Raw genomic sequence first — 14,700 nt, 5'->3', positions numbered from 1 at the left:
CTGCTTCTGCATGACAACGCCCCCGTCCATACTGCTCATATTGCCAAGGCAGCTATTGTTGAATGTGGGTTTAAAACTGTTACTCACCCACCGTATAGTCCGGACTTAGCCCTCAGCGACTTCTTTTTGCTCCCCAATCTTAAAAAGGATCTGCGTGGAAATAAATTTTCTGACGATGAAGCATTGAAGGCGGCAGTGGAGGAGCATTTTTACACGAAAGATAAAAAATATTTTTACGAGGGATTAAAAAAAATAATTGATCGATCTTTTAAGTGTATGAACATAGGGGGGGAGTATATTGAAAAATAAAAATATCAAACTTTTCGTACTTGTTTGTTTTCATTCTCATACCGAGAATATTTTGAATACCCCTCGTACCATTCGTTCTTGCATATTCGAACGAAAGAGGCAAATAAACGAATGAACGAACGAAGTGTTTCGCTAATAAATAAATAAAAAATCATAAGCTTCCTGTAGGTAGGTACATGCATTTGTGATGAGCTTGGTTGTTTGAGATTGTTGGGTTGTTTAAGACTTATTTGCTCTACAACAGAATAGTAAGCCAATTTTAATTTTTTATTTAAGTAGGTAGTTAATATTTTCCTCGCGTTGGTGTGGTGTCAATCAATATTAGCACGAGAGGTTGAATAAGAACTTTGTTCCCTTGTATTTAAAACAAATAACTATTATTGCAAATACATAAGGACCATTATGTCGCAGTGTCGCTGTTTGAGTCTGTGCGGAAAGAGAAGAGCCGTGGAATGTATTGGGCCCCATACATTCCACCACTCTTCTCTTTCCGCACAGACTCGAGTACTAAAATTGCAAAACACTTAATTTATCCAGCACCGAGTTCCATTGATCAAAAGTTGTAGTCCGAATTCCCGCTCCACAAAGAGACAGTTCGCAACAACCATTTGAAAGCACAAACGTTCTCGAACGTTCTTAATTAAACTTGCTTCTGGAATTCTCTCTTAAAACAACATTAGACGTGCTGGAAATGTAAATAAATTAAAGACCGGTACCCGAATTGTTGAGTCAATATTGTTTATTTTAGTGCCGGAAATATCATTAAACATTTCGTATCTGAGCTATAAGCGTCAGAGCATGTGATTTACGAGTAGATATTTAATTAGATGAAGAAGTAGTCTAGACTAGATAGCCTGACAATTCGGCTACCGGTCAAAATTATATGATTCAAAAGATTTTGAATCATAAAATGCATCTTATCTTTCCATCATTGGATTTAATTTGAAGGCGAGTTGTCTTTAAAGTTTATTTTAAGAGCCAACAGGAGCTAAGATTTAAATATTTTAGGTAAATATACCCGTCTCGCTAACGGAAGCGGCTCCTAAAACTAGTGCGATAAGGACAAGGCGAAAAATCCTGCGTAAAAATATCAAAAATCGAGGTTTCGTACTCGACTGTTTCCTTCTCCAATACTTAACCAATCGTAACCAAATTTGGAAATCTAAATGATTATGACATTATCTGTGTCGGACCGTTTTGCTTTTTTGACTAATTGATGTCAGTTTTGAATAGCACGCCTCTCATTGCGGCATAGTCAATTAGGCCATTTTGGCCATTTTTGAAGGGCTCTAGCGCCTTAAAAAAAATATCAAACAAAGCAAATCGGTCCGACACAGATATTGACAATATTAATCTGTGTTGAAAAAATCATTGCTCTAGCTTCAAAACCCACGGAGGAAACAGTCGAGTACGTTTGTATGGAGAAATGAGCACTCCTGTTGGCTCTTAAGTGACAGCAATTACATAAGGTTATACACAAATTAATGAGCGAAGGTTGTAGAGGAAGATATTGTCATTCCCATTATTGTGCGTGTACATGTACTATTGTTTTACCGCCAATGAAGTTTTACTTGCGATATAACAGAGTTCACGGTTTTTCTGAGAAACTCTTTAAGAGGTACTTGTTTTTTACGTCAATACATTGTGATGTTTTGAAATGTATGCGGTTTTTACGACAACATTTAATATTTCATATACGCTACAGAGGAGAATGTTGCATCAGAAATGATGTTGCAAATATTGCAATAATGCACTAGCAGTGAAACTTCAGTATCCTAAGATTGCTACCATTTACTATACAGGTACAGGAAGACGTAAAAGTGAAGTTATACCAAGTAATTTACACCATTTCTCAATAAAAGTAGGTCGAACATCAACTTGAGCCTGTTTTTCGTAGAAATAAAAACCTCTTTCTCTTTCAAAGTACATTTTCAGTTCAAAACGCAGCCTCTTTACCTGCGTCATAAAAACAAAACGTTCATCAATCGGCTCTGGGGGCCTAGTCAAGATAAAAACGTATATCGACAAACCTCAAACGAATAGTAAAAATGTATCGGGATTACAGACGTTAGGAAAAGTCACGTATACTATTTCCATACATTATTTAAGTTTCAGTTGACGTTTATCATCTTGGCCAAACCCCCGTACTTTTAACACTACGATGGAGATGGAACACACGACACAAAATATACCTACGTACACTGTTAATACATAATCATTACTTGGGCTCATATAAATTCGTGTTCTCCAGTTTCCTGTTATTAATAATTTATCTCAAGTAACGTACGAATATCTTTGAAAGTTCCTTGCGAATTAACTTGGCTATAACAGGTAAAGTTAACGTCCGACCGCACGTCCACGTTAATGTTTACCAAACAGGCTTTGTATTCCCAACGCTTTCCAGAGAGCGAAATTTACTCAACATAATATACAAAAAAAATGCTGGGAAATGAGAACTAATATAATATACAAATTCAAACATCAAATATAATACAGAATTTAGAATAGGCAAAAAATACTTATTCTACCCCGAATATGGGACATGTCTTTTTTAATAAGTGATAAATGTGATAATACAAAAAAAAACCTCATCACTCCTACAAGTCAGCGCTTATTATATACCACAACATATGACTCTTGATCTTGACTAAATTGGCTATATTGATTAGTATTAATAAATATACCTATGTTTATTTTGTCGTTAGTTGTCTGTATCAGCATATATTAAATAAATAAATAGGTACTATAGGAAAATCTAAGTAATTTGTGATAGAATAAAGTTTGCGTCGGCCTATGCGTCCATCTGTTTAAATGAAACAGCAATCAGCGATTAAAATATGCACCTGCGTTTTTGGGAGACATCTAGTCGCTTTCGCACGGCTGTTCGAATATACGTGTTACACTGGTTTCCCCTTAGGAACGATCCACTACCGACTACATGGGAATAGTTCAATTTCAGCTAACCGCGAGCCAACAAGTATGTAGCTTAAGCTAAAGCTCAAACAAAGCAAATCGCCGCCTCAGATGCGGCGGCACGTGTGGCGAGTAACGTTATATGGCAAACTATGTTGGTACATACATGCCTGCCTATAGACAGTGTACACTAAGTACACAAGTGCGGATAGTTTGTCTCTAGACTCTATTTAGGTGGTAGAGATTAGCTCTCCGCTCAGGTTATTGAGACTCTGTCAGAGTTATGGGCATTTTTAAAGTCGCATTACAAAGTGAGCAAATGTTGTAATTGTAGCATTTTAACAAGCTCATGGAACGATTGATGAATAAGATTAACACATACCTACAGGTGAAAAATATGAAAAGCCTCACATTACGGTGGAAACAACTACAGCTAGGTAATCAGATAATGTAGATATTGCAAACTACAAATGTTCAAGCAGTTACGACGAAGTTTTAGGTGCTCTTAAGCAAAGAAAGCAGGCCATCACAATTTAGAAGATTTTTTTAAAATAATTGTTTACCCAATTGCTGACAATGACAATTTAATTAATCTACATTTTTCCTTGTCCACAGTCAATGATCCAGCTAAAAGAAAGGAAAGAAATGGACGAAGCGTTCAAGAAAGCGCAGAAGCCGTGGGCCAAGTTTCTCCAGAAGGTGGAACGTACGAGGCTAGAGTACCACACGGCGTGCAAGCAGGAGCGGACCGCGCAGAACCAGGAACGGAACGCGGGAGGGGACAGCTCGCTGAGTCCTGACCAGGTAGGTGTAGTTCTAATCACGAAGTGGAGATGTCACGCGCTAGAATAAGCAACAATGTCAGGATACCGACGTTTTGACGACTCCGTGTCTGAAGCGGTTTGTGGTAGGTATTCAGGTCGAGTTCCGCATTGGAGCATAATGTGTGTACGATATGATGTCTTTTGTACGCATCGGAAAAGTTGCTCTGGCGAACGATGCCGTTGGCATTGCCTTCTACAAGCATTCCTAGCTGAGAATAGGTCCACCATATCTTGTTGTTAACTGTAGCGACTGTAGGCGAAATTTAAATTGTTGTGTTTGTTAGTTAAACTAGGGACTTTACTACAACCACATGTAGGCGAACATTGACGTTGAAACGTGGTACATTTAGGCAACTTAGGCAAAATAGAAATAGAACTTAAGTCGCATAATAGCACGTGAAGTAAAGGGATGTAGTAAAATATCGGTTGACAACACGTTGCATTTACTGCGACAGAAAGAAACGTGTACGCAAGCATTCTAGGTTATAAAACTATTAGGAGGCATTACAAATATTAGTCGGAAATTAAAATAAAAAGCAGATACGCCGTAGGCTTCTGATACTCGTTAATGGACGACAGGGTATGAAGTCCGAACAATAAATTGACGTGAATTACACCATTTGCATTAGTAATTGATGAAGCATGATGATAACCTTCTCTAGCCTTTAGTGAAATCGCAGGTAGCTCTCCAAACAGGTAGAATACTCGTAAATTAGTGAAAGGATCCTGCCCTAAGCAACGCCAACAGGTTAGACCATCAGTGACACTTAACCTTAATAAGGGACTACTCGACAATTTTTACCAATGGTTGGGTCTTGGTAAAAATTGTCGGTTTGGGACGACCGATGAATGAAGAATAAGGTCACTAAAGGGTTCTGTTTATTAATTCGCGGATAGCTTCTTCCGGAGTAGAGGTTTACGGACTGGTATGAAAATTCCTTACCATTCGCTTTTCCGCTGCTGACCACAACCAATAAAGAAGAAAAAAAGTTAATTTTAATTTTTAATCAATTGTCAAGAAGAACGGGGCCCGGGATTCTCTATTTGTCTATTTTGGGAAATAAATGTCGATTTTTGTCTTAACAAAATCGATTTCCAACATTCTATTTTATTCTTCTATCATCAGGTATTATCCTCTATATTATCTATAATTTTTTGACTATCACAGTTTTTCTTAAATTTTCTCCCTTAATACAAGTTTTACCAGAAGCATCACTACAGCACCGTGAAATCATGCAAAACAGATAATTCTAACTTGGATACTTATCGCTCGCCCACCCGATATAATGACCGCATTAAACAGTTCTTAACCGAAAGTCTATAAAATTTTATAGCACCGTTCGAGTTATCGACACAGCTGCTTTCATACTAAGTGTTAGAGTATTTACATCATTTATAAGATTTTCTTTCATTTAGAACACGACCTCGAATAGAAAGAAGCAAGGTTGAAGAAAGGGTACGGAAATAAAACATTCGTGCTTTGTCAAATGGTTTACAACATGCGAGCTACGTAAACCGCGGAAGAGAATTGGATATTTTACATCGTCACGAAAGAAACGATTTATTAAGTTTGTTTAAAATGGCTAAGATAATGAGCTAAAGTTAGAGCGGAGACAAAGCCGATCCACAAAAAAAAATTGCCGAATGTGTGTGTGTGTGTGTGAATATGTTAGTTGCGAATTTTTTTTTCAATTCTGGAAAAAAATCCGCCTAAGTGCATTTTAGATCACGCGGAATGAAGGACTCCATCGGAAATTTAGTTGTTTGTTAGCATGTAAACTTATAGGTAGGTTTTGCCAGTACTCTATGATGGTTATAAATAATTTCATCGGTCTACCACCTTTGATGATTCATGAAATACATTAATACAGCCTCGTGACGGACAGACGGACAGCGGATGAACGGAGGTTTAGTATGGCTTTGGTTCGGGTTCAGAACTACTATTACAATTACAACTATGTATATAAAATTAATATCGCCGGTCTCTTACTTTTTGCTATTAGCGCTATCGCTCGATAATATCGAAATTAACGATCGTAACTTTGTTGCTTCTCGATTAAAAAAGCAAGTAACCTGTACAATCTAGGTCACATCGTTTCCGTGAAGCGGTCGGTATTCCATGAATCACCAATTTCTCCGGCTAATTCCGTTTGTGAAACGTTCAAATTCCACGGACATTCTGGGAATGCGGGGGTTGTGTCATCAGTGTTTGACTTTGCTTGAATATTAACATGGAAAACTGTACTGTGTATTACTCACCTGTACCTGACAAGCTTGTTGAGACCATAACACTCTAAATACTTAGGGTAAATTACCTACCTATAGTTTACCATAGCTTAATACCCACTCTTCACTGCTTATATGGTTCGCAGTCTCAACTGTGCGTTTCTCCAGAAACTTCCTGCCTCGCGCAGCTAAAATGTGGAATGAATTGTCGTCGCGCGCGGTATTTCCGGAGTCGATACCATTTTCAAACGTCCGGTGTCGCAGGTGTCCTTAGGCTATTCGTCCGCTTGTTTGCCTCATATATCATTAAAAAAAATTAAAAGGTATATAAACCGTATGAGTTATGAAAGGCCCAACTGACAACACAATTCACGCTCCAAACGACCTATATTTCAGTTCTCCATCTCAAAAATTCATGGCATGAATTGAAAAGGACATTGCGGAGTAAGAGTACACAAACGTACCCTACCGTTGTCTGCTCTTAAATTTATGAACAAGCTGGTACATCTACTGCTTACTTTATATATCTCGTATCTTATTTAGGTAACATTTGTAATAACTACCTAACATTCTATGGTATAAGGTGCAAAACTCTACTACGCATTAGATGGAACTATCACTGAGAAATGTATTTGATCATTACGCGTTTTATAACCGGCAGTATTTCTTTCAGAGTGAAAATATATTATTTTGTGAAATTCCGTCGCCGAGCTCCACTTTAAATACAACCAAGTGTACCTAGTTTATTGTAGTTTACAAGCAGTATTTCAATGAATCATTTTAGAATAGAATACTTTTCCCTGTCAGATAAGGTTAGTGCACCTAAGGAGGTAACGTCTAAACCAGCGGGCTCAGCACGGTTCCATTTTTATCGACTATCACTATGCCCGTCACTTTCGCACTTACATACTTGTTAGAACGTGACAGGCATAGTGACAAACGATAAAAATGCGACCGTGCTACTAGGGCTGGAATCTTATCATGTCCTTATATTTAGGTATTCTTGCTAGATCTAACTTTCGTGATTTGTCAATGCCATAATTAGCGTTTGTTTTACGATTAATTCCATTAATATTCAAAACTTTGTAAAATGTTACAACTTGTAACTTACTCGTAATCACTCAAACTGCTTTGTTATATTGAGTGTAGCTAACTTTTAAACTTTAAATTTGTAGAAAAATTATGTTAAACTTTCTAGATCTGGGGGCACGGCAGTGCCCCCGCCAAGTCGAGCGCGAAGCAAACACTGCCGTACCATCCTTTACTGGAACCATTTCGCCCCATTTTCAGGCCCCTATTTGAGAACCTCTGGATAAGACCAGAACGCAGAAATTTTCGTCATCCAGTAAGCTATAATCACATACTTAAAATCCAAAATTTCAAGTCTGTAGGTCATTTAGTTCCGAAGTTAAGCAAAGTTTTGCATTTATGACACTCATTCATTCACTCGTGATCATCAGAATAGAATTAGTACTTCCCATAAACTCAGAGAGCTGAAATTTGGTACAGAGTTAGGGTTTAATGGCCACATAAAGGAAAACCTAAAAATATTGCAATATCAGTCACGTTTTAAAGATCTACGAACTGCATAAGTAAGTTTGTAATCCCATATAAATATATGATATTACAAAGTTACTGTTGCAGTTCCTACAAATAGTAGGTAAAGTAAAGGTACACTACGATGTACGATGTGAGTATGAATGAAGATATGTTTAGTTATGATATGTGTATACATAGTATGGGTATGAGTACCCGAAAAGAAGGACTGCCTACAAAAAGAGATGAGATCCCATCAAAAACATTACATGTAAAAAGGTGCAAGTCTCGCAAGTCGCAACGCTTTTACTACAAAAAAGTTTTGAGATGTAATGTGAAACCAAGTCGGTTATTTTAATCAGTGCCAGGGGGTGTTAAAACCGTATCAATAAGATATCTTTAATTTGTAATACATATAATGACTTGGCAATCGCACATAATGCTTTACTCGTACCGTACTCGTAAATATGTGTAAGTAATGCTCAAACTGCAATTAGCGCTAGCGTTATGTCCAATTAGAATTATTTTTAATAGGTGACGATGATCCTTTTGTCATTATGCAGCCGTGCGATGGCCAAGTCACGTATTACAAATTAAAGATATCTTATTGATACGGTTTTAACACCCCCTGGCACTGATTAAAATAACCGACTTGGTTTCACATTACATCTCAAAACTTTTTTGTAGTAAAAGCGTTGCGACTTGCGAGACTTGCACCTTTTTACATGTAATGTTTTTGATGGGATACATCCTACGCGATTAAGTTATTTAGAATTCATCGATGACGATTAAATTAGCTGTTTTATTTAAAGTTGAACACTCTTAATTATTTTTAATTTATATATGTTAGGAGAAAAAAAGTGCTCAAAAAGTTTTACATCGATTGACGTATGATGACGGTAACAGAATGGAAGGAACGTAAAATGTTATGGTATAAGTATTGGGACACTTCAGTCTGATCCCTGGTATACCGAGCGTTGTCCATTCACATCTAAGCAACGGAAATATGTAACGTATTAGAGACCGTGTGTCTGAAGTGCGTCCATGTAACACCAAACAAGCCGCCTCTTAACTTATTTACACGACAAACTATCGATCGATCGAGTTCCTTGACTCGGCCTCTTTACAATAGACATTTTATCGATGCACTGAATTATTCACGCTGCTGGCTTGAAATATAGACCTGGTAGGTGTTTCGTCCCACTTTGGAATTCTAGACTGGATCGGATAACATAATTCAACTAGGCTGTATCAATAAAGTTAGTGCAACTGTTTTTGGAAGAAGAGCGCGGTGGACTTCAAATGTGTTATGTTACGGAGAGTGCGTCCTGGCTGCTCCAATGAGCGACGGTTATTGCTTGTTTACCATCAAGCGATTCGTCTGCTCGTATCTTATCTATCACAGTGGCCATAATGAAAATCGCTAGGGATCTCATATAGATACGATGTTTTGAGTAAACGTCTAACAACACTAGTATACAATACAATACTCTTTATTGGACACCTCACCAAACTCGTAGTTTACAATAAATGTACAGTAACATAAACAAAGACAATAGAGGTGACAACAGGCGGTCTTATTGCTTAAGAGCGACCTCTTCCAGACAACCTTTGGGTATCGGAGACAATAAGATTAGTATACTTAATATAATATTCGAGATAATCATCAGTGTTAGCTAGGGAATTTGAACCGACAACGTTACAGTATGTCTGAGCGCTCAGTCAGCTATCAGAGATTCGTAGCGTATCGTTTTATATCACTTTATTTTTTATGTTCCACAGAATCGTCATTGTTAAGTGGTTATTGTTATTATAACATCAATTAATTAATTGTTAATGTATCATTGTAACCGCTGTTGGCAGACCTTTATAAATAAAATAACATCTACGCTACAAAATCTGATTTTCAAAGATCATACTGTAGGTTGTTACTTTGTTAATTACTGCCTTTGCCTATTAACAGCCTATACCTATAAGTACGGTTAATACCAGGTACCTACTGCTATCGAAGTAAACTTGATTAGTAATAGTTAATGAAATAAGTTACGCGGCGCGTCAAGACATTACCTACCTTTAGGTAAGTAAAATCACGTGTAATTTCTGATTATCTACAAATTCCACATACGATACACGTGATATTAATGAGTACTTGGTGAAATGCGTTAATTATCTAATCAATCAATTACACTTCCCTTAAAGAGATTAACTAACGGATCTGAGGGAGCGGACTGATTACTTTTGAAACTCGAAACCATGGTTTGTGACGTCAGTTAAGCCATTAAGTACCTAACTATATTTATCGTTATCCGACATTTTTTTTAATGTTTTATACTAATCTCCTAAGTCTAGTTTAAAACGTGTTAATCTGTAGTTTAAGCAATAAATAATATTCAATGATATAATCTAAGTAGCAGGAACACTTATCTCACACGGGCGATAGTTTGATAATTTAATTTAATTTAATATGTAAACAAGTATGCATTTTTTTGATAACAATAAATTGAAATATTGCGTCTTTAGTTTAGACCACTTTAGTTGAACATATGTAGAATAGATGACAACCGCATATATACATAGTTAACATATAGTACTTTACGCTTGTGTATCATGGTAATCATTTTATTTACTTATTGCTACTTGCTAGCACCTTGTGTTACACATTCTCCTCGCCATACTTGCGTCATCGTACCGGAGATAAGAAGTCTTATGTTGTACTGATAACGTTACTCCTAAGATACCAAGTTTACACTGAAACTTCAGTATTCAGTTACTGAATTTCACCGTTAACCATGCACAGGAAACTCGCCCTTAAAGCATGCAAATTAGAATTCATATTTCAGTACCTTGCTCACCTTTGTTTCTTGTTGCATCATACAGTACCGGCCATTATAGTAAGTATATCATTTTCATTGTTGCCAAGGATGTAAGGAAAATGTTGTAATAACCCATGATTATCCTTAGCCTGAATACCTGATTATATAGGTACTTATAAATACTTGGTATGCTTGTACATAAAATAATTTAATGAAAATTGGTATATAACTAAAATTGATGCTCTACTACATGTAATAATGAGATACATTTAATATTGGAACACTTGAAATAACTAGCCGTTTAACAAATTTAAATAACTAAACCGTATTTCTATCAAGATAAAGTGCTTTTCGGCGTGTACTGACGAAGTGTTTTTTCATTGGAAATATCGTTTTCATCGATACGGCATTAGGCGAGTAAATAAATTCGGACGTCTGGTTAGTTCCCGAAATAAAATACTTCACAGCTGTGACGTCATAATTGGTATTTCTGGATAACATCAGTTACAGCTTTGGGGTAGAATGGTTATAAAAACGCGCTGAGTATACTTTAAATTGTTAAAATTAGTGTACCTACTCTACTAGATACTATTAATTGCGTAAACATTCCTAAACCTTATTTCAACGATATAAGGCCTAACAAAAGTCAATATAACAGTTGATGTTGGCACTGCCAGCTCCGATATACGTACACATGTTAGTAGCTATTACCAAACACGTGTATAATTATTTAATAAACCATGTGTGACCTTACAAATCAAACTTACAAGTGTTCAATAATGTTTAAAATAATTATTTTTGTTGTAAGTACAGGAGAGAAGATTTCTTTGAAAAGTTTCACCATTCTAAATAAAATGACCAATGTAAAATTATATTGAAATAAAGGGAAAAATCCTGCTTTTTAAGGGGGCGGGCTGGTATCTCGCAGTTTCAACAACATTATGAGTGTATGTAATTACTTATTCTAGAACGAAATCGTTGAATACCTTGACATAGGATTTATTGCATAAGATTTTGAAGTTACTGCTCCTGAATTACTAAAACATTCAATAAATAACGTGAAAAAGATATTAAAAGTCCTAATCTCGAAATCACAAAGAAATTTCTACGCTTTTTGTATTTGAGAAACAAGTATTGTACGAGTAACAAAAAGCCGGAAAGAGTCTGTATAAAAGCCCGGGGCGGACCACGTTCAAATCCTCCTTAATCCGGCTCTCAGTCTCATTGTTTCTGAATTCCGCTCTTATCCCAATCCACGACGTATTTCGTCTTGAAGATCAAATTGTACAGTCTAGTTTGACCCATGGATTCGTATGAAATGCGTGCGTAGAAAATTACATTTACATTGGTGCGTCGTAGGCGGTGTGAATAGTCATGAAAATAAGAAACATTCTTCGTAACCATGGGATAAAACAACCCTTTCATGAGAAAATACTAAATTATACATTTTATGTTACTACTATGGGTTAGCTTAGGATTAACTACTAAATAAAAGGCACCAGTGAGATAGGTTTTCCTTCTAGCGGATTTAAAAATTTTCCATCATGTTTATTTTCTGGCTTTCTCAGCATCGTATTGTGTTGTCTTATTTTTTGATTCGCACTGAAACACATCTTAAAAATCAACTACCATATTTTTCCAAAATATCCCGTAACAGAAAGATCAGAAAATATAAGTAGGTATACTATACTATCAATATACATAATACTAGACGTATTTGGGTACAATTTTATAATCTAGATTCTGAATGATCTCAAGTTAACTCTTCAAGAACCTTATCCCCACTAAAAAGCCGCGTCCGGTTTTATTTCTATTCCTAACTAACTGAAAAGGCGTCATCTTTCAAGTGTTGTGTCACAACGTGACAGTACAAAAGCATATCGACGCGGGCGCCATTATAATTAATTACGATCCCATTCATATTGAACAATCGACATAACTTGACCGAGAAAAAATGCACTTTATCTTTATGGAATACTATATATAGTGGCAAGTTCCAATTGAACACACCTAGATTTTTTCTACTTAAACTTGGACACTATTTAAGATAAAAACAATGTACATGTGACTAAGTTGCTTTCAGTGCTTTTTTGTAAATGAATGTCCTATATATTTATAAATTATCCAATGATTGGTCTTTTATAGTGCAGTAATTTGCCCCTATTTTTATTTCACCATAATGGAATAGAAGGTTTTTATAGGTTTCTTGGGGGCTAGAGAGTATAATTAACGCCTAACTTAGGCGCATAGTACGTTCTGATACTTAACTAGCACTGTGAATTATAAACGTACCCAAACTTGTCTTTAAAGTGATCGGAATTGCTTCTTAATACTAGTTTTGAATTTGTAACTAGATAATATTAAATCAATATCGACATCGGAAACAACCTTCACAATTGTTTCAATATTAATATAAGTACCTAAACTAGTAGCTGTTCTAAAACATACAAGTTAGGCTTATATCTACAAAGATGCTAATGAGAGGAAATAAAAATATATACGTAGACGTGACACTTTACATTTTTCAAAAATATTATATTTCTATATCGTTATTTAAGAGGTTATAAGACGTTTTCTATCAAACAGCTGTCTGTGTGTTTCAAACATGTTTGAAAGTCCTAATAAGACGGGAAAGGAGACACTGTTTTTTCAGCCAGGCAAAGTTGAAGAAGCACTTAACTAAATGAGACTCCTATGTATTCACCGTTCAATGACGTGCAAATAGCATATTGTTACGCAAATTAATTTATATTTTATTCATTTCTTCCTTTTAATTTTCAAAGATTAAGATCATGGCACAGTAATTCCTACTAACATTTACTTTAATCGACAATGCACTGGACAAGAACATGTAAACAGTACTAAGCATAAATAATCAGCGTTAAGCACTAGATTATACCTAGCCTAGGAACAAAAACTAGGCAAACAAACCACGCTAGGATGCGCTCAGCCCTGACACGGCATGATCTAAGATTTATGTAATACGTCCTCTACTGTATGGTAATGCCATATTGTTTACTTCACTTGGGATTTATTTCGACAGTGAGGTGTTAATAACTTGTATAAGAGATCGCTGAGCTATGATGAAGAGGTTATATTGAATACGGAAGGCAATGCAAGATGGAGGCGGAGTGCATCCGTTCAAGACCCTTTTTTTTAAAGAGGGGAAATGCTTTACGCATACCACCCGGCGCGGAGACGGGCCGGGATGGTTATGTGGGACTCCCTGTTGTGGGCTAATGAGACCCCAGGTTTACCCACTAAAACCCCTCTGTTGCCGCCGCGCTGCTATACGGCGAGGTCCCAGGAACGCCGAAGTACTCTTCCGCAACCTCACCAGGTCCGTTCAAGACCCTAGAGGAACCTTAAAATTGTAATATTTAACGTAGATTTGATTTTATACAGCCTGGACCAAAATAGGTTGACAAGGAATTTATAGGATTTTATTACTGACTTTTACAACATAGTCAATTGACCTATTTTGTTGTGACCGCTGTGAAACGTCTACAGTTTAAAATTAGTCCCTACTTTGACATTAAATATTTATTTATCTTTTAATGCTTTGTGTTATTTTATTACTTAGTCGTGACTGAAATTGTAACCTTGGAACAAATAAGGATTATTTACAACTTGTAGACGTACTCTGCTAGTTGAAATAAAGTTGAAAAACACTTTGTAGACTGTACTTTTTTAATTTATTGACTTGGCACACCGCTGATTGAAATTGCAATATATTCTGATTCAATCAGACCGCTAAATGACCGGTTCACACGCGAATAATAAACAAGTTTTTTGGGAACTTGAATTATCTATGAATTATTGACATTAATCCACTATTTATTTATACGTTTGAAATGGATGAGCACATGTCATAATCGTTAATCATTGTCTATATATGACGAAATTTGGACACGCTATTTACGTTGCTGTAAATCGAATGCTATTACCAAACATCAAATTTTCACATTCGTATGTTCTGAAAGGATAACATCGAAATGGGTATTTATGTGAAAAATACAATAATATACAAGGCATCATGACCTGTAAACCGCGATGTTCGCAAACTCATGACATCATCA

General features: G+C 36.2%; 3 protein-coding genes and 1 long non-coding RNA gene across 7 annotated transcripts in view; 2 read left to right on the top strand and 2 right to left on the bottom strand.

The window, feature by feature from the left end:
* Positions 1-14,700, bottom strand: part of LOC134654661 (zinc finger BED domain-containing protein 4-like) — a 1,082,235-nt gene that overhangs the window by 394,381 nt on the left and 673,154 nt on the right. The window lies entirely within an intron of this gene.
* Positions 1-14,700, bottom strand: part of LOC134654688 (uncharacterized) — a 403,600-nt gene that overhangs the window by 161,152 nt on the left and 227,748 nt on the right. The window lies entirely within an intron of this gene.
* LOC134654659 (uncharacterized) overlaps positions 1-14,700 on the top strand; it is a 191,823-nt gene that overhangs the window by 67,334 nt on the left and 109,789 nt on the right. The gene's annotated exons all lie outside the window — the stretch shown is intronic.
* LOC134654664 (protein kinase C and casein kinase substrate in neurons protein 1) overlaps positions 1-14,700 on the top strand; it is a 229,612-nt gene that overhangs the window by 183,295 nt on the left and 31,617 nt on the right. For all 4 annotated transcript variants that reach the window (XM_063510140.1, XM_063510139.1, XM_063510137.1 and 1 more), the window contains one exon: positions 3,838-4,026. In XM_063510140.1, the coding sequence (XP_063366210.1) occupies positions 3,838-4,026 (189 nt within the window). The remainder of the gene's footprint in view (positions 1-3,837; positions 4,027-14,700) is intronic.

Source organism: Cydia amplana, chromosome 15 (assembly GCF_948474715.1).
Source record: "Cydia amplana chromosome 15, ilCydAmpl1.1, whole genome shotgun sequence".
In the NCBI taxonomy this organism is placed as follows: domain Eukaryota; kingdom Metazoa; phylum Arthropoda; class Insecta; order Lepidoptera; family Tortricidae; genus Cydia; species Cydia amplana.
Note: the sequence above shows the minus strand (reverse complement) of the source record. Positions and strands in the feature narration are given on the sequence as shown.